Source organism: Bidens hawaiensis, unplaced genomic scaffold, assembly GCF_021521415.1.
Source record: "Bidens hawaiensis isolate Kalapana, Puna unplaced genomic scaffold, B.hawaiensis_p1.1 tig00074416_1, whole genome shotgun sequence".
Lineage (NCBI taxonomy): Eukaryota > Viridiplantae > Streptophyta > Magnoliopsida > Asterales > Asteraceae > Bidens > Bidens hawaiensis.
The window spans coordinates 5,744-25,270 of NW_027502896.1; the positions used below are offsets into that span (position 1 = coordinate 5,744).

The window sequence follows — 19,527 nt, forward strand, 5'->3', positions numbered from 1 at the left end:
GTACAATCCTCAACTCAACCAAAAGGTTCACAGCCAAAAACAAAGGACAACATCACCCACCGTCGCTATAAACGGCCAGAACCGCCGACAACGGAAGGCGACCGTCCAAGTTTTCATTCTATATGTAGAACCACCGGTCAAGTAATTTGTCTCTAGATTCAAAGTGGAGATAAGATCTAGATGTGTGAGAGAATCAATGTTAGTGGTCTGCAACAACACTCATAAAGGACACGTGACATAAGCTAGCATATTAAAGATGCTTTAAAGACTTATAAACCATGCATAAAATGTAGGAGCAGTAGAATAGTAGTGAATTGTGAGTGTCCAAGAACTTTCAAATTAATATATATATATATATATATATATATATATATAATTTGATCGAATATGGGGAAAAAAAATCCAAACAGTTGTTTGTAATTAATTATGTTATTAACATATATTTTGTCTTGTTATACAAACCATTCAATAAAAGTTGTTACAACAATAGTATCAATAGAAACCATTCATCAAGGCCTTATCATTTGGATGAAGAATAACTTAAGCGAGGACAGTTTTGGGAAATCTTCTTACATATTATATGTGTATCTAAAACCCGGATTCCGAGGAAATTCATACGGGGAGATGTTAATATGGGGCAGGAAGATAAGGTGGGTGATGTGGGAAAAAGTTTATGGCTGCTACAGACTTCTGAGGATTAGGGTTCGGGAGTATAATAGACGCAAACATAGCTTTGCTTACGAAATGGTGGTTGCGACTAAAAATCCAGCCGGATTAGTTATGGCCTAGAGTAATATTAGCGATTCATCGGAATGGAAGATGGCGTTTTCTTTGCATTGTGTCTCTTCAGCGTTTTCTTCTTCTTTTTTTTTTGAACGGGACAGCCGGGGGGAACATTTTAGTTTTTTATTTATATTTTGAGTTATAATTTTTTTATTATTATTTTTGAATATTTTTTTGAGGGGTTTTTGTTTGTCACAAATCCTTCTCACATTTCTTATTTTTATCTCCATTTATATTTTAACTTTTCCTTAGATATATTAATTAATTTATTAAGTAATTAACACCTAAATACAAGCATGCATATAAAAGAAATTTACTAGAGGGCGCTACAATTATTTCAAAGAAGTATAGTAAATTGACACATGAATAACTACGAGGACATAACACTTTGTTCTCGAGTTTAATGTGCTATATTCCCGAGATCATTAAACGAAAGAAAAAAAAAAGAAAAAGAATCCTTTTTTTTCATTACCTTTCACTCAATTTACTAACTTTCTTTCCTTTCAATTCCTTTCAAATCGGAAGGAAACACTTTCCTCCCAATTTATTCTTTAAAACCATTACTTTTTTCTCTTTTCCTTCCCTTAAATGCAATTAGGGAACATACTATTTTTATCTTAGGGATTTTTACATATTTCTCCTTACTTAACATTGTTAATTACATATTTCCCTTTTCATATTTAATTATCAAGTTACTCATATCTCTTACCATTAATAAATAGAGTTAAACCCACACCATCAAATCATCTTCTTCAACATACTTCCGGCAAGTTTCTAGCCATCTCATCACTGCCATAAATGACTACCACCACCATTTCCCTATGAATCCCGCCGTCTCATGTACACTTTTTTTATTATACTTGAGTTTTTTTGTTGGTAAAAAAAATTAATCCAAAACTTTTTTTATATTGACAATTGATTAAAAGTTCGATGCCAATTGGTTTATTAGTGTTCGATATATTCGTCTTTACATCGACTCGGTTTGGATTGAACTTGAAGGGATATGTAATTGATGTTTTAAGGAAGGGGATATATGTAAATACTTATTTAATTATGTCATTAAGGGTAAAACAGTCATTTAATTAGTTAATTTTAATGAAATGGGGAGATATGTAATATGTGTGGCTTAGGGAGGGGAAATATGTAATTCATTTTAAGGGATGAGTATATATGTAATAAGCTGACTTAGCAAAGGGATATATATAAATGCCCCTTTATCTTAATTTCCAGTCTCTTCTAAATAAAAACTAGGGAACACACTTAATTCTTTCTTTCCATTCATTTTCTTTCCTTTCTCTCCTATGGATAGCACCAATGAAGAAACACTAGACTAACCCTTGGTAGGCCTAGCTTAATGTCTCACCCAAGAGTGGATTAATACCCAGTCTAACCCCCAATGGGCTTAGTTTGATGTTTTCCGATGAATGTAACGACAACTATTCAAGTCTCCGACAGATGTAGGCATGCAAAACAAAACGCTGTGAGCTCGCTACGAGAAGGGGAATAGGGGGGGGGGGGCTTCTCGTAACCACTAGCTGACGTGAGAATCAGTATGGTAAGTGATTAGTATTCTTTAAGAAAATGAGAGGAGATCAGATCCTTTTACTGTTGTTCTACCCTTGGTATTTATAGCCGAAAGGGGGAGAAGGATGATTGGACCATTTGTCCCACTTAATGAAACCTTTTATTCTTATGGCTGTGCATGATGTTGGCTCCGGATTGGTTGTCTTGTTGGCCTATGGAAGTCCTTGTCGTGGGTAGGTATCGCGCAGGCGCTTTTTCATTGGTCCATCGTGCGTTGATGGATAGTACGAGAGCTCAGCCTATGACTGGCTCTCCCTTCTCTATCAAGTGCTCCTGTGCTTGGTCATGAAAAGTCTTCCGGTCTTTCTCCTTTCATTGTAGATTACTAAGTGTTCATCCTGCGGAAGACTTGTGTATCCTCCCGCGGACGAGTTACGTGTTTTTCCGCGGAAGGTATTCTTCCCCGCGGGTGATTGTGTTTGGCTATATTTTTTGCGGTTCCTTGCCGTTGGTTATTCATGGTCACGGAGGGGTTGTCTCCTCATTCTTAATGGATTAGTACCCTACCTCCACATAACATAAGGAGGGGAAGTGAAGGAAATGGATGGATGGAAACAAATTGTTGTGTTCCAGAGTTTCATTAAGGAAAAGAAAAAACAAAATGTATGTTCCCGAGTTTCATTAAAGTAAAGAAAATCAAATAAATAAAGGGAAATATAGAGTAATATTTCATTACCTTTACTTTCAGTCATTAAGTGAACTCATGAAAACAGTAATAAAGGCTTTTGTTGTTTGTTACCATTTTAGGGTAGATGGATTAATGTTGTTTAATCTTGTATAAATCCCTTTAAAAAACTTAATGTTGGAGAGGAAGTAGAAATTTGGGCTAGAGATAAGAAGGTCTTAAGTTTGAATCCGATTCTAACCGGGTTTTACTGTAATGGGCAATGAGTTTTACTATAATGGGTGTTAGTGAGTACACGACCTAACTAACTAACTAACTAAAACTAACAAAGTCTGCTAGAGTAGTTACAAGAATAACCCTCCCTACTTACAAGAATTACAAACAAGCTCTTTTATTTCAAATTATTACATGTTGACCCCTATACTTCCTGATATGCAACAAAAAAAGAATATTGGAAGCCTGGCCTTGTCTTTTCTTCGTGTTGGATCCCTCGTTATCACCTTTGAATTGAAAACACACACACACACACACACACACACACACACACACATCTCACTTGAAGCTTTGACAGATCCATTTACCCTCAGGTAATCTCTTTCTTATACATGCGAGTTTCATTTTCTTACGACCTAGGGTTTTATTATTCCCCCAAATAAGTAGTAAAAAAATGTGGCCATTTGCCATGATTAGACACTCTACTTGCTGTGTATATATATTTTATTTGCTTTACCTATTAAATTTGAGAGTTTTCGTTAACTGTGATTTATGAAATGAAAGAACAGGATGCTTGTTTCTATTGATGTAAGAAATGTAGAATCAATGCTTAACTAGGTTTAAGCTTATTTTTAACTTCTGATTGAATCTGAAGCCAATTGTACACTTATTTCTTGATGTATTTTATTATATCATGACCATGCTTGGTTAATGAAATGAGTGTCGGAAATTGTTTTACCATTTCTGACCATAGTTCTTAACCATTTCTAGATGTCATGTGATATAAGATATATTAGTGGTTATCATGCGTCGGCCATTTACATCTCAAACCAGATGGGCTTTTTATTTGTTACAAGAAAGAGAACGCGTTATAAGCAAGTCCTATCCGTAGTTATTAAAAGCCCTTGCTTCTTGCTCCTAGGCCCATTTTTCAGGCGAGGCTCAGTGAATGCGCTTTTAGTTCCTAGGCGAGCGCTTCGGCATTGTCTATGCCAAGAACATGAGATCTAGGAGAAGGCAAAGGCATTATATTGATACATTTTATTATTCAAGTTTTGGGATCACGTTTGAATCTTGACTATTTTAGAACTTTTGGTACTGATTAGATGATATTAAATGCTATATAATAGCTTTTGTTTATTTTATTTGAAGAATAGTATTATTTTTCATATACATAATATATTTTAAATGTTTTATTTAAGTGTGCTTATTTTTCATCAGGGCCTCGCTTTTTTTGCGCCTTGGCCCTAGGCGAGGCCTATGCGCCTTGAGTGCGCTTAACACATTTGATAACTATGGTCCTATCTAAGGCATATGTTATTATGCTTTGTTTTGTATTGTACAATATCTGATAACAGATGAGCACCTTGGTTTAGGGTTTAGGGCTATAGGAGCTTCACTAATATGGGATACACTTCAAAACAGGAATATTGTTTATAGCACCCCTGTGACATTTGTTTTCATCATTCAAAAGTTGAATATCATGTTACATGATCCATATATGCATCTGTTTGTATATTAGTTGTTTCTTACTTTTTTTAATAGTTTTCTAACCTGCTCCTTTGATCTTCTTCTTTTCAGATAATAGGCTAATAAAGCACTGTGAAAGCTTCGAAATTGAAATTTTCAGAAGAAGGCGTAGTTTTCTGCATGACATTTTGGCATTTTTGCAATGTCAGGGTTACTTAATAATGTATTGGAACATCTTTCACATAGCCCACATTCTAGTCTTTTTTTGTTTGGATATGTTCTGTTTTTGGTTATAATCAATTTATTATACTTTTTTGCTGCAGTCATCTCTGACCGTGCCAGCTTCAAATCTTCAAGACAACACTGGGCGACCATTTTCTGCATCTTTCTCAACTCAATCTGGTGCACCTTCCCCTGTTTTTCATCAAAGTGGTTAGTGAGCTCTACTGATTATTATTTCTTATATGTAAAACTATATGGAAACTTTTATATGTAAGCGGGCATGCATTGTCACACCATTTTGGCATTATGATATGCAAATATCTTACATGAGTAGTTCTGTTTATACTTTATAGGATCTCTTCAAGGGCTCCATAACTTACATGGAAGTTTCAACATTGCCAATATGGTGGCTACACTTGGATCAAGAAATTCAACAACTGCTAATGTACCTTCAAGCGGGCTTCAACAACAAAGTGGAAACCTTTCTGCTGGAAGATTTTGTTAGGAACAAAGCGGCGCGCGGAAGCGAAACAGCACACACATGCACAACGATAAACACGCATAAACGAAAATATAAACGACACAAGAATTTAACGTGGTTCGGTCCCCGCGAGGGGACCTACGTCCACGGGCTGCAACTAGGTTTTCTTATTAGCTCAGAACCAAGATTACAATTACATGATGGGATATATATAATAAACAAGATTAGGGTTAAACATAATTAGGAGCCAAAACCGGGCCTTCTAATAAAACCGGCCCAAAGGCCTTCATAACCCAACAATCTCCCACTTGAAGGCCTTGCGATAAATTCCAGCCTGCCATCCAAGTAAATATAACAATCTCATTCATCCAGTAACTCTAGTAATCTTCAGTAATAGAAATCAACCAAGCCTCCAGTTCCAAGAACAAGCTAAAACTTCAACAAAAGAAGTTCTCCAAGCCTCCAGTTCTCTAGGAACAAACTAAGATTTCTACCAATCCACACCAGTTGCAGCGCCCCTTCCCATCAGTTACCTGAAAGGCCCGTTGAAGCTCCCGAGAGCTCCAATCCGGTCATCACAGACCCAGCCATGACAAAACCCGCCAATGGCTCATCCTCAATCTTAACCGGCCCTCACTTACTCACACTACCGGCTCCAAAGACTTCCAGAGGATAATCACTCTCCAAAAATCAGCAGACTATACCAGGAGAGATTTTCACATTCGGATTTCCCAGTCTTCCGAACTCAACGTCCCTTTGGAAACAAACCTAGAACACACCGCGTGCTCCCACTGTTACCAAAACCCCGAACATGTTCAGACCTCCGAATACGCTCAAGCTAACATCACTGTGGCTCCAGGCTTCATGTCTGCAAACTGAAACCCCTTAGCTCTACCCGATTCAGCGAGCCAAGACCTTATAACTCGGAAGTTGGTTCACTTCTTCCGACGATACAGAGACCGTATCTTCCAAAAGTCTTTAACTAAAAGATTCAACAAATGCTTCATTGAAGTGAGTAACAAGAAATAAAGCAAACTAGAATCTTGAACCCAAGAGTCTTCACCGCCTTCACTGAGTCTCAATGCATCAACCCCAGATACATTCTCAAAAGCAGAATTCCAAACCTTTCGACATCGACTCTTAAAATGTCTCACCTCTACGCAACCTACCAAGTCGACTATGCCCAGCTCCCACTGTTCCTGTTATCCCAACCCATGCCACACCAACACTCCATGAGATGAACCCCACTCGTACTATCCCGGCAAATAACTTTACCCAACACGAGATTATGAACCTCTCAAATGGTGTACCACTGATCACCACCAAACAAGATATAACTTCACAATTCCAAACGAACAAGAAGTAATAATCACAGTTTCGAACCAGCTAACAGGCAAACAGCTATAACAACAGTAGAACTTTCATGAAATCAAGCGGTACCAAGGGTTCTATGACCGTACACACGATCAGTTAACTCAAACCCTAACCGAAAGATCATCCAAACGAGCAATAGTTAACATGACTTGCCACTAACCTCATTTTTTTTTTTTCACTTATGCCGTCACCAGCACACCCGCTGGTTCCATTTTCTCCAAGTTTATCCATCACCAGTACTCAGACTAATCTCTTGCAAACAAATCTGAACCCGAACCTAAATGGTCTTCACAAAACCCGGTTCCCTGAAGCCGAGCAACCTCCAAAGAAAAACCTTAAAACCCGAAACACCCGACCCGGTGCTTCACCTGCAACGCCCGAGTGAAACCTGCAACTCCAAGAAGTCCAAAACAGGAATTCTAATTGCAAAATCACCCGGAAAACCGTCCCAAACAGCCCTGAAAAACAGCCCCGAACAGCCCTGTTAACCAGAAAAACGAAGATCTCTGACAATACTGTTCACCGCCGGAATCACTGTTCACGGCCGGAAACACTGTTCATGCCGGATACTGTTCACCGCGGCACTGTAGCGGCGGCACTGTAGCAGCCCTTCTCAAACCAGCCTCTTCTACCTTTTTTTTTTTTTTTCGATCGATACCCGTGCAAAACCGTGTGTAAACAACGAGCCAAAGCTCTGATGCCACTTGTTAGGAACAAAGCGGCGCGCGGAAGCGAAACAGCACACACATGCACAACGATAAACACGCATAAACGAAAATATAAACGACACAAGAATTTAACGTGGTTCGGTCCCCGCGAGGGGACCTACGTCCACGGGCTGCAACTAGGTTTTCTTATTAGCTCAGAACCAAGATTACAATTACATGATGGGATATATATAATAAACAAGATTAGGGTTAAACATAATTAGGAGCCAAAACCGGGCCTTCTAATAAAACCGGCCCAAAGGCCTTCATAACCCAACAGATTTACATCAAACAATATGCCTGTTGCTCTTTCTCAGGTACTTTTTCAGTATTGTTTTATTAAATAACTATTAACATAAGTTTAACAACTTATTGAACTTGGTGTCATCTTATAAGCTCAATTTTAAGATCAAAGTTTGAAACACTAGATTTGTCTCTGCAGACAAACTTGTTTTATTGGTATATTTTCATCACTTGTTAGTTTATATTTTGTGAGCTTATCATCAATGTGATCACTAACAACCAAACCACGATCCAGTAAAGTTTCATAGTTATTTAAACTTTTTGTCGAAATAACATCTATTCTATAAAATCTCAAAAATATTAATCAAATCTGAAAGTTGATGATATATCTCACTGTCATTTGTTCCAGATAGCACATGGCAATTCACATACTCATTCAGCGCTGAACAATAGAAGTGGAATGAGTGTTGTTGGAAACCCTGGGTTTAGTAGTGGCGCAAATGCAATCAGTGGTTCAATTCCTGGAATCCTACCTACCTCTGCACCAATCAGTAACCGTAATTCTATTACGGGAGTCGGAGTGACACCGGTTTTGGGAAGTCTGGGTTCCCGGATCACCAGCTCAACTGGAAACAATGGCGGCGGCAGCGGCAGCAGTAGCATTGGAAGAAGCTTAAGTTCTGGTGGTGGTTTATCAATTCCCGGCCTTACTTCTCGATTAAATCTAAATACTAATAGCAGTGCAGGAAATTTAGGCGTGCAGGGATCAAATAGATTAATGGGTGGTATGCTTCAACAAGGTACCTTTCTCATATATTTTCATACAAATAATGTATCTTCAATTCTGTTTTTTAATGATTTATAAATGCAGCTTCCCCACAGGTTATGTCTATGTTTGGAAATTCATATCATTCAGGTGGACCACTTTCTCAAAATCATGTTCAAAACTCAATGGGAATGCTAAGCGATTTGAATAACAATGACGGTTCACCTTTTGATATAAATGACTTCCCTCAATTGAGCAGTTGTCCTAGTTCATCTGGAGGAGCCCAAGGGCAAATTGGTAAATCTGGAGTTATATATGTCATCATATTTATTTCTGGTGTTTACTTTATTATTCATTACAATTTCAGGTTCATTAAGGAAACAAGGTCTTGGTGTTAGTCCTATTGTTCAGCAAAACCAAGAATTCAGCATCCAGAATGAAGATTTTCCCGCTTTACCAGGTTTTAAAGGTGATTGCACATTGTATCAAATGTGATTTTTTGGGCATTTTTTAGAACTTGACACCTCATGTTCTTGACTGGATTTTAGATATTATTATTTAGGTGGCAATGCTGATTATTCTATGGATCTGCACCAAAAGGATCAGCTTCATGGCAACAATGTGTCCATGATGCAATCTCCACATTTCTCTGTGAGTGCCACTTTTGGGTAAAGATGGTAATACGGGTGGGTTGTCAACGGGTCAAAGCTGGTGGGGTTGATCCAAAACACTTGGCTCCTTTTTTTTTGGGGTTTTTATCGATACACTTTGGGCGACTTTTGACCCGTTGAGATTGAACACAACCCTGAGTTTTGGATCTGGGTCAAAATTGCCACCTATATAGACCTATATACAAATCGAGGGAACACAAATGGGGCTTGTTTCTGTTTGTTTGTTTGTTTAACTTTGACAGAACAAATGAACGGACACTTAAACGAACAGATTTTATTGTTTGTTCGTTTGCTAAGAAAATGAACGTTTTCATGCTTGTTTGTTTTGTTCGTTAATATTATAAATGAATGGTTCGCGAACATAAATGAACACAAATGTAAGAAGTCAAGAACGTAAACGAACAATAGTTAAAAAAGTAAATGTGAATATCCAAATTATAGTCTAAAATACCACCACTTTACAATTATATCCAACATTTTAAAACTTTACATAGATATCAAACTGATTTCAATTTGGACTTAAGGGTTTTAACATATGAAAACCAAATTAATTTGAAATTAATATTGGTAATAAATGAATTTGAATGAATACGTGTAAAGGAATGGACACAAGTGAACAAATATAAACCAACGTAAATGAACGAACATAAATGAATGAATATAAATGAATGTAAATGAATGAATGTTTACCAAGGTTAATTAACGAATGGAACATGTGCTCATGTTCTTTCGTTTAGTTAAATTAACAAAAAATTGTGTTAAATTAACAAAAAGTTGTGTTCATGTTTGTTTGTTTGTTTATTAAATGAACGAAGATAAATGAACTTACCGCGAACAGTTCACTGAACGTTGGTCCGTGTACGGGCCTAGTGTTTTCTGGTTTTCGAGGTTCCATAATAAGTCCATGGTCCATATGCAGATCGGAAGATCTTCTGGATTCAATTTAGGAGGAACATTTTCATCACATCGGTCACAACCACAACATATTCCATCTGTAAATAATCAAGATCATTTGCACGGTTCAGATATGTTTCAAGGATCACATTCATCTTATCACTCACAGGTTTCCTTGCTTGATCACGATTTGTTTAAGTTTTAACTTTACATTTCTTAAAGTGGTGTAATATAATATATACTTGAATTTGAAATTTTTTTAGGGCGTTGGATCGCCAAGTGTTGGCTGACCATTGAACTCTCCAAACACTGTCTCGAGTGTCGGTTCATATGACCAACTTATCCAACAGCATCAACAGCAACAAAATCAATCTCAATTTCGATTACAGCAAATTTTTTCTGCCAGTCAATCTTATAGGGATCTAGGAATGAAGTCAATGCAGGGCCCACAAACCGCCCCAGATCGATTTGGGTTACTTGGATTGTTAAGTGTAATTAGGATGAGTGATCCTGAGTTAACGTCTCTTGCACTCGGAATCGATTTGACAACACTTGGTCTCAACTTAAATTCTCCTGAAAATCTTTACAAGACGTTTGGTTCCCCATGGCTGGATGAACCTACCAAAGGACCTCCAGAATTTACCGTCCCACAATGTTATTTTGCCAAACAACCGCCTGTTCTTAATGTGAGTCAAATGCTGGTATTGATGATGTTGCAAAATGGATGGTTGGGTGATTAGTCAAAATTGCCATATCAAAAATAATTTATTTCTTCCACATTTTTAGTGTAAATTCTAGTGTGTTTAAATATTTATTGGTATATTTGCAGCAAGGCTATTTGTCGAAGTTCCAGTTAAATACTTTATTCTATATATTTTACAGGTAATTTGAGTTTTAATAATTCCATTTGGTGATTTTACTTTGTCAACAACTAAAAATGCATTTCTCGTTATTGCATTATGCAGCATGCCAAAGGATGAAGCCCAGTTGTATGCTGCAAATGAGCTGTAAGTTATCTAGTTACAAATGCTCATTTATTTGAGTTCGTCTTTTATGAATAAAAGATTTAGGAGGCTATGTGCTTTAGCAGCTTTTGACCAGCTGACCCAGTTTGTTTTACCTGTTTGACCCAATTGTTGCAGGTATAACAGATGGTGGTTCTACCACCGGGAGCATAGATTGTGGTTTATGCGGGCAGCAAACATGGAGCCTCTTGTTAAGACAAATACATATGAGAGAGGATCATATGTTTGTTTTGATCCAAACACATGGGAAACAATACGCAAGGTAGAAACAAGTTTGTGGCACATGTTAAGTCTAATAACTTTTTTCGGTTGTTTTTAAAGTGTCAACCTGTTTTTATGTCGCATTGCAGGAGAATTTTGTGGTCTACTACGAGATGTTGGAAAAAAGACCGACGCTACCTCAACATTGACAATTTCACATGTAAAGTTTGTTGATAGTTCATTGGTTATGGTAGTCAGGTTTCAGGTTTAGGATTAGGTTCCTGTTGCCTAATCCTTTGTAATATGAGTTATTCACTTGTTCATTATGAATATCATTCTAGTGTCTTTTTTAAAATTGATATTGAACAGTATTAAGCAATTTTTTACAACTTTTGTCATTGCCATATGCAGGCACGTTTTAGTGTTTGAAAATGAAATTGTTACTCATATTATAAATTGTAGGGATGAGCAAATAGTACCGGGTACCGGTACTAGTACTAAGTTTTTAAGAAAACCGGTAGCTATACCAAGTATTTAAGAAAATCGGGATCTGAAAATTCGGGATAGGTGTCGTTGGTACGGGTATGGTACCGGGCCATTTTAGTTGTATCCAAGTCCATTTACTTACACTTCATTACTACATTTATTCTATTGTTGCTACAATTAGGATGAAATTTAAACAAGATTGATAAGATTTTTGTATTTTTTTTCTTTAAATTGCATACATTTTCTTGAATTCAGTATTAATCACATCCGGATCTGAAAGTACAGACATTGACCATGTTGTAGACCTTGACCTCGACCTACTTCCGCCATTTGACGTCAAGTTTTTTCTTAGTCTTCTCATATTCTTACTTTCGATCCTATGCATGATTACCCAGTAACACATTAAACCCAAGGTCGTGACCATTATCGTTGTTCCTATAATGGTCACACAAACAGCTAGCCATTTCTCACGTTCCCCCACCACAATGAACGCGAGTGCCAAAAATGCCACCGACACAAGCACACAAGCTAACCACATTAGCTTGTTTATTATAGCCATCATTTGCTTCTTTGCTTTGCTTTCTATAACCACCACGGATGTCTGAACTACAACCACTGCTAACGAAATAAATAGAGCCACCGAGTCGAAAACAAAAAAGACTATAAACAGTGGTTGTGGGGCTATATTCGCCTCACCTAGGGAGAATCCATTGGGTATGTTATTTCGGTCATCTGCATATTGGCCCGGGACTGTAAAGATTGCAGCAAAGGCTACAGTAGCGATCAAAACTGCCACCACGGTGGTAGAGGTTATCGCATTGTTGAGTCCCTCGGCATGCATTTTATTGAGGTGTTTTGCAATGCCTTGGACCCGCCTTTGAGTTTGGCGCGTGTGTTCTAATTGGTGGTGGACCTCAAGCTTTATGTCGCTCACGGTTTGCTTTAGCTCTCCTGTTGGAGTCGTTGGAGGTTTTAGGACCCGCGCACTTGGGACACCGTGTTCTTGTAAGATGGATCCAATGTGGGGATGGCCCATTTTATGGGCCGTGTCAAAGGCGGTCTCGTTCGACCTATTCACGACTTTTGTGTTGGTTTCGCTACGCGCTAGTAGCACCTTAACAATCTACAAAAAACATTAAATAATAATTGTGAGAAAACAGAAACTAACAATCCTTATAGCCCATTGCATCTTACGTCATAAATGCACATTTAAGATGTCAGGTGCACTTAAAGAGTGCACCAAGTGCATTTGATGTTCAAAACCACATAAGAAATCAGATGCACTCATTGATGTCTTAAATGTCACCATTAGATAAAAATAAATTAAAACTTTATTCTTTTACCTGCGCTCGGCCTTTGCGGGCCGCTATATGCAAAGCGGTATTTCCCTTAGCATCGATCATATTAATCAACGATGGATCTGCCTTGATCAGCTCCTCAACCACCTCATGCCTTAGCCCTTTGGCCGCCATGTGAAGGGCGGTCTGCCCCTTCTTATCGGTCCTTGCCGCTATCCCAGGTGCCTTCTCCAAAAGAGCCTTCACCACTTGAAGATGCCCGTTTCTTGAAGACGAATGTAGCGCTGTTTTCCCGTTACTTCTCGCTATGGATGCCAAACTACTCTCTAAATCCAACAAATAGTTCGTCACGTCAAAGTTTCCTTGCACGGCCGCTGTGTGCAACGCCGTGGTGTTCGATGTATCCACCGTCATCGCTAACTCCGGGTACGCTTCCATTAAAACTTTTACCACCTCTGTAAATCAAAAGAAATACAATAGTTTTAAAACAAGAGTGATGCTAAAGAGACATCACCAACAAAACTGTATATTACTGCATATCACATCATACAGGTCATATGATAAGACGAAAAAGGTCATACGAGCTGTATTATGTGTCAATTAATTAAACACATCATACTATTTGTACGATCAATTTTTGTATATCATACGACCCGTAAGCCATATGACTCGTATGAAACGTTAGTGGTGTATAACTAATGTGTTTAGTGGTTAAATTAATAACAAAAAAGAATGATTTGATTACCTAAATCTCCTTGTTTAGCAGCAATATGAAGAGCATCAAAACCATTATTAGCTTTAATGCTAGCAGTTGCAATATCACATTGATCAATCAAAAGCCTAACCAAATCAACATGACCACATTCGGCGGCCACATAAAGCGGCGGTTCACCGGCATAATTCTGTTTCGACAACAACGAAATCAGCTCTTCCTCGCTGTAACAGTCACCTAAAATATTCATTATCGCGTTAATATCCCCAGCCCGGGCTGCTGTATGCAAAGGCGAATCATCCCGTTTTCCCATCATCTGCTTCGCCATCTTTTTAGCCGGTGGCAGCCTTGTTTCCATATGAGAAATTTGTATATCGCCTAACAATTAAATTATTTTATCACACAATGCAAATGTTGTCCAAAAGTTACATCACAAACTTCATTATAGATGTGTTGCAAGATCTTGGGCCTCAAATATGTGCCCTGTAAACACATAAATTATAAATAATAATAAAAATGACAATATTTTGGATTTTATATATAAATGAAAACAATAGGACGAAGGAAGACAACAACCTTGGTAGGAAGAAAGGTGGTGCTTTTGGTGTCTTCCATTTAGAAGGAAAAAAGGCCATGAATTGAATATGGCTTTTTAGAGATCAATCAATCTGTAAAATGGTATTAAAAATAAAAAAATAAAAAATAAATCTACGGTTGTACGTGCATCCTTTTGTGTTGAATGAAAGAAAGAAAGAGAGAGAAAGAGATGTCTATGGCACATGCATGCAACAAAGGTTTTTAGACTTGTATTATATTTAATTAAAATAGAATCCGAATCACTCACACAAAAGGCCTTTTCTTTTTTATTCAAACAGAATAAATGATATATTATAGACGGAATTTCATTAATATTGTTATTTTTAGTTTATTTATGTATCTAACTTCGAACATGCATTTATCGAAATTATTTTTAATAAACTATTTCATTTTTAAAGTTGTAGTAAAGGATTTTAACTTATAAAAGATTAATTATATACTAATATAAAATCATAAGGTGTGTGTTGTTGTTTAACTAGCAAGAATTGGTTAAAACATCACATCATTATCATGTATATAGTGAATTATTAAATGACTCATTCTTTATTAGCGCGTTGTAGTTTTACTTGATTTAACTAAAAAGAAAAATAAAAAGTAAATAAACATGTATGTGCGTGTTTGCATATAATTGATGAGTTTGAAGTGGAACTCATCAATCAAAGGAGAGCAAGGCATTAAGGGGATGGCGCCTAAGGGCAAAAAATTGTTTTACGTCGGAATTGTAACTGGGGCGTTGTCATTTGGGGGTGTTGGCTTTGCCGCCTTCCTAAGTTTTTATAAGATAAAATTTAATGGAAGTGGTAAACACATGGTGGGCCCTACATGTGTTTCCATCCCGGCGGACCTAGGATTTTTGGACAATGGGTCCCATTTTTTCGGTTTTCAAAAATTTCGGGTCGGTTGTTGTTCGGGTCGAGTTGAGGCGAAGGACATAATAAAACAATATTATAATAAAACACATAAAATACGATGTTATTCGAAACGAGAAAAAAAACACTACAAATTATGTATGACTTTTCGTGTTTTGAAAACGAATGCAAATACCTCTCTTTCCATATAACAATCATATAATTTTATCTCTTTGGTTAACATGATAAGATGAAATTGGTTTTTGTTCGGAGAGATCCCATGAAAGATCTTCCAAATCAATTTTCTTATGAGTATTACTTGATAGAAGATGATGGCTCAAAACTTCCTTTTCAATAATCCTTGTATAATTAGCTCTAAAATTCAAGTTTTTAACAACCTAAGTCACAACCTAACATCATCGTTAATAATACAAGACTATGTGTTTTAAGTTTTGGAAAATAATAATGAAATAGAAGTTTAGAACTACACTTTGTGTACTGGACAAAACTCTATAGTACAACGTTCAAAGGCTTTTAGACAAAAGTTAATTAAGCTAATATTGAATATGATTTACAAAAACAACAGAAACATAGCCTAATAAAGTAATATTGAACATGATTTGAAAAAAACAACATAAACATAGCCTAATAGGCTGGTACATTTAAAAGGAAAAGCAGGAGAGTTTCCATCAAACCAGTTAAACTAGTTCAACTTTATTAATATGGCTTTCAAGTTCTAATTTTTATAGGGTTTTTAAAAAAATTAATATACCGCTTCTAGTAAATTTTAAGAAAACACTGGTGTACCTTGATCCATACTATTTGGGTCCGCCCCTAGACCTAGTTAATAATTAGGGGTAGCTTTCGTTACCCTTCAACTTTTCGTCGGTAGTGTAAATTTATTTATTTTTGAGTCGATTTTCGTATTTCGTTACTCCCAAAAAAATATAACGTTACCCCTATTTGTTTAAAGCTCAATCAAACTAAAAGTTAACACCAATCAAAGCCCAACCAAAGTTTAAAGTCCAACCAAATTAAAGCTCAAACCAAATAAAACCGTGGTTCATTGTTCCTTCGGTCACTCGACCTCCATGCCGCAGGCAATTAGCTGATGGCCGGTGTTCTCTTAGTCCCTCTTCCACAGTTTGACTTCTACTTGTTTAATTTAGGTATTTTTCTACTTTTATCGAAAGTTGTGATTGTTAATTTGTTTATATAAAGTATCAATTTGGAGATGTTTATGGGCAATTGAATATTTGAAAGATTGATTAAGGTTTATATTGGATATTTGGAAAATGTAAATTGGAAATTGTAATTGATAAGAGATTTAGGGTTTATGTCTAAACTGGAATTGATTATGGATTTAGGTTTATGTATAAACTGAAATTGATTATGGGTTTATGGTTAAAATTTAGTTTATTCAAAAATTAGGGAACTTGTAAGATGAAAACGACAAAGTTATATTTGCAATCATTTTAAATGAAAATTTTAAGAAAATGATGATATCGGTCTAACATCAAGTTCAAAAAAAAAAAAAAAGGTTATTGTATGAATACGATAAAAAAAATTCGGTTATTATATGAATTACGACAAAATAAACAAAAATCGTTTACATTATTATATGAAATACGGTAATTTTTTTTTGTTTTAGACATTACCCCTAAGATTTTGGTCTAGATCCGTCACTGTTTCCATCGATGTCCATACACGAGCAACGACGATAAAAACACGGCTTATTGATACATACACAACATAGGTATGAGCTCGGGATGGTATCGATATCGATATCGATCCCGAAAACCCAAAATATTTGGTACTGGTACTTAAATGTTCAGTTCGGTACTGGTACCAATATTTCCCGAATTTTATATGAAATATCGTGTAAAATTCAGGAAATACTGATACTATCGATTGATACCGGTACCAATCGATACGAGTACCGAAAATGATTATCCTTACACAAACATGTGAACGAAAAAAAGTATTATGTACGTATAATAAACATTATTTTAGTGGCTAAGCCATGACAAAAAAACATGGGGCAACCGTACTTTAAAAGAAAAAAAAACACTTTTAACTCCCAGTCCCACTTCCAAATATTTATTTTTTTATTCACCACCAGCCATGAACTTGTGGAATATTAGGACAAGAAAACAATCAAACCACAAGGTCGGCCTCCCAAATTTTTATGGTCTGGTATGTAATGGGAGTAAAAAGGTTTTTAACTTCAATGTTCGATTTATGGATTTATTGTGTCTAAAAAAATAAAAATAAAAATAATAGTTAATTGTAATTATGGTTTCTGTGATGAAACCTCAAACACAGGTTGCAACTTCGTAGTGGCATTTTTGCAATTATGTGCTCTGTGGTGGCACTTTATTTTTTTCACTTTAGGTTTTTCGTCAAATCCCTGTTAGTTTGTTCCGTTAAGCAGAGGGGCAAATCCGTCTATTTGCCCCATGTCCCTTCCCCGTCGATATTTAACTCCCCCAACTTAACAATTTACAACCCTAGCCGCCATCTTCGCCGTCATCCCCCGTAACCACCATCTTCTACGTCATCCCCCATCGATCATCATCAGCAACGCAATCACATGAATACTTGAGTTGTTAGTGGATAACGCCGCTCTCTCAGGTGTCTGTCATTTTCATAATTGTTAGTCGATTCTTGATTTAGAAGCCGTAAATGAAATAATCATAATCGTAGCTAAATCAGTTCCGTTTATCATTTTGTAGCGGCGATGTGGGTTAATGCCTCCTGGGCCTGATTCAGGGTGGATTTGGTTGTGATGCACATTTTATGTTGTATTTTTATTAATGTTTAAATCGTTTAATGATAATTGATAAATTAATATAAATTATAATCCATGTTACGTAAATAAGATATAGAACATGTAAATCACAAATCTACCATGTTTGTAGTAAATTACAGTATGTGCTTTTATCATACTGTCATGATATGCGATTTCCCTAAAAAGGTCTTACAAAATTATTTCAATGACTTTAGTTGTTATTCGTAAATAATTTTTGAAGAGGTATGTACCCGCCTCAACACCGAGCAAGGCGGGTCAACCCACAAGATAAAGACATTATGAAGGCACAAAGCTAAAACCTATGCACATGGCGCATACAAAACATGCTCAGGCATCATATGCCCAGGCACACATATGCTCGCGCATCACATACGCGCGCAACGCATCAGCGCGCGGCGCATATCACATGCTCGTGCATATCACATCTGCCCAGACACACATGCTCGCGCATCACATATGCGCGCAGCGCATCAGCGCGCGGCGCATATCACATGCTCGTGCATATCACATCTGCGCATGAAATATCTGCGCGTGAGAATAAAGAGAAGACCTCGCGCATCCTCAGGATGGGCGCATATCACACGTGCGCATAATCAACCTCGTCCTTATCCAAATCAGGATTAGGGCAACCTTGGTTGTGCACGTCAGACAACCTTCCAGAAGGCATCTTTTTAAGGAGAAAGAATATGCTGATGTTGATAGCTGCCAAATGAAAGGTCGACAACTCAGCATGACACATGTGTTACCACGTGATTACAACCAACGAGAAAGCGCCAGGTGTCCCAGAGGACACGTGGCGCAGTGCGATTGGAGGAAGCCAACGAGGTTGAGCCCAACCGGTGGTAACCCTAGCATTATAAATACAGCATCAACTCCACTTTGATGACACATTCATACTCAATCATTGACAGTTACAAGCAGTGATAACACATTCAATCATATTGAATTACTTTCACTCACAATCAGTTACATACAAACAGACAGTCTCACAATCAAAGGGTATTCAGCTATTCAGCAATACTCTTGAGATTCTCTTACACACATTATTATCTTCTCCACAAATATACTGATTCTCACGCCGGAGGGTTACCCCAAAGAGGACCCCTCTGTCCCTTTCTGAGGGGTAAGTAACGGCGCTGTTCATTTTGTAGGTGGAAGAACACAGACCCAGAGGAACCATCGGTGAAATAGTATAATCACACCCGAGGAAAGTAGATCTGCTACCAGTGAGTAGATCCACGTTTCTTCATTGGCGCCATCCACTGTTACAAACGGCAATCAGATCTCATCAGATCTATAAAAAAAAAAATCAATCACCATGGTTTCTGGAGTTCGTAACGTTGATCAAGCTCTGGAGGATATTGAACGTGAGGGTGTTAACGACGGACAGCAGGTTCTGAGGGTTCCGCGTGATTCTACGCGTACCACCAGCAACCGTCCCTTCGTCACAACCCCTCACGGCCAGACTGAAACTCCTCCAGACGATCTCATGTTACAAAATATGGCCGGCGCGAA

At 37.3% G+C, this 19,527-nt stretch overlaps 1 protein-coding gene, 1 non-coding gene and 1 pseudogene across 3 annotated transcripts; 1 reads left to right on the forward strand and 2 right to left on the reverse strand.

Annotated features, from left to right (window-relative positions):
- Nucleotides 1-4,839: 4,839 nt before the first annotated feature.
- LOC143606341 (putative NOT transcription complex subunit VIP2) lies at nucleotides 4,840-11,732 on the forward strand (annotated as a pseudogene). The gene is made up of 13 exons (XR_013148734.1): nucleotides 4,840-4,898; nucleotides 4,999-5,107; nucleotides 5,251-5,389; nucleotides 7,737-7,776; nucleotides 8,112-8,502; nucleotides 8,574-8,765; nucleotides 8,836-8,937; nucleotides 9,031-9,119; nucleotides 10,059-10,202; nucleotides 10,297-10,719; nucleotides 10,863-10,915; nucleotides 10,999-11,320; nucleotides 11,409-11,732. The product of XR_013148734.1 is annotated as a putative NOT transcription complex subunit VIP2 (transcript).
- Nucleotides 5,027-5,107, reverse strand: LOC143606343 (small nucleolar RNA snoR35). Its single transcript, XR_013148735.1, has one exon. It is a non-coding gene; the product is annotated as a small nucleolar RNA snoR35 (small nucleolar RNA).
- A 239-nt stretch (nucleotides 11,733-11,971) lies between the features above and the next one.
- On the reverse strand, nucleotides 11,972-14,260 carry LOC143606342 (ankyrin repeat-containing protein At5g02620-like). Its single transcript, XM_077082142.1, has 3 exons — nucleotides 13,789-14,260; nucleotides 13,089-13,498; nucleotides 11,972-12,868 (listed from the first exon to the last, which is right to left on the reverse strand). Exons 1-3 carry the CDS (start codon nucleotides 14,111-14,113, stop codon nucleotides 11,972-11,974), a joined length of 1,632 nt encoding a protein of 543 aa, XP_076938257.1. The 5' UTR covers nucleotides 14,114-14,260.
- Between the last annotated feature and the right edge of the window lie 5,267 nt (nucleotides 14,261-19,527).

What these genes read in the sequence shown, in the direction of transcription:
- LOC143606342 (XM_077082142.1), bottom strand. Translation starts at nt 14,113, where the DNA reads ATGGAAACAAGGCTGCCACCGGCTAAAAAGATGGCGAAGCAGATGATG. An exon ending in TGCTAAACAAGGAGATTTAG is followed by an intron (nt 13,499 to 13,788) that starts GTAATCAAATCA and finishes TTTGATTTACAG; the next exon opens with AGGTGGTAAAAGTTTTAATG. An exon ending in CCCGCAAAGGCCGAGCGCAG is followed by an intron (nt 12,869 to 13,088) that starts GTAAAAGAATAA and finishes TGTTTTTTGTAG; the next exon opens with ATTGTTAAGGTGCTACTAGC.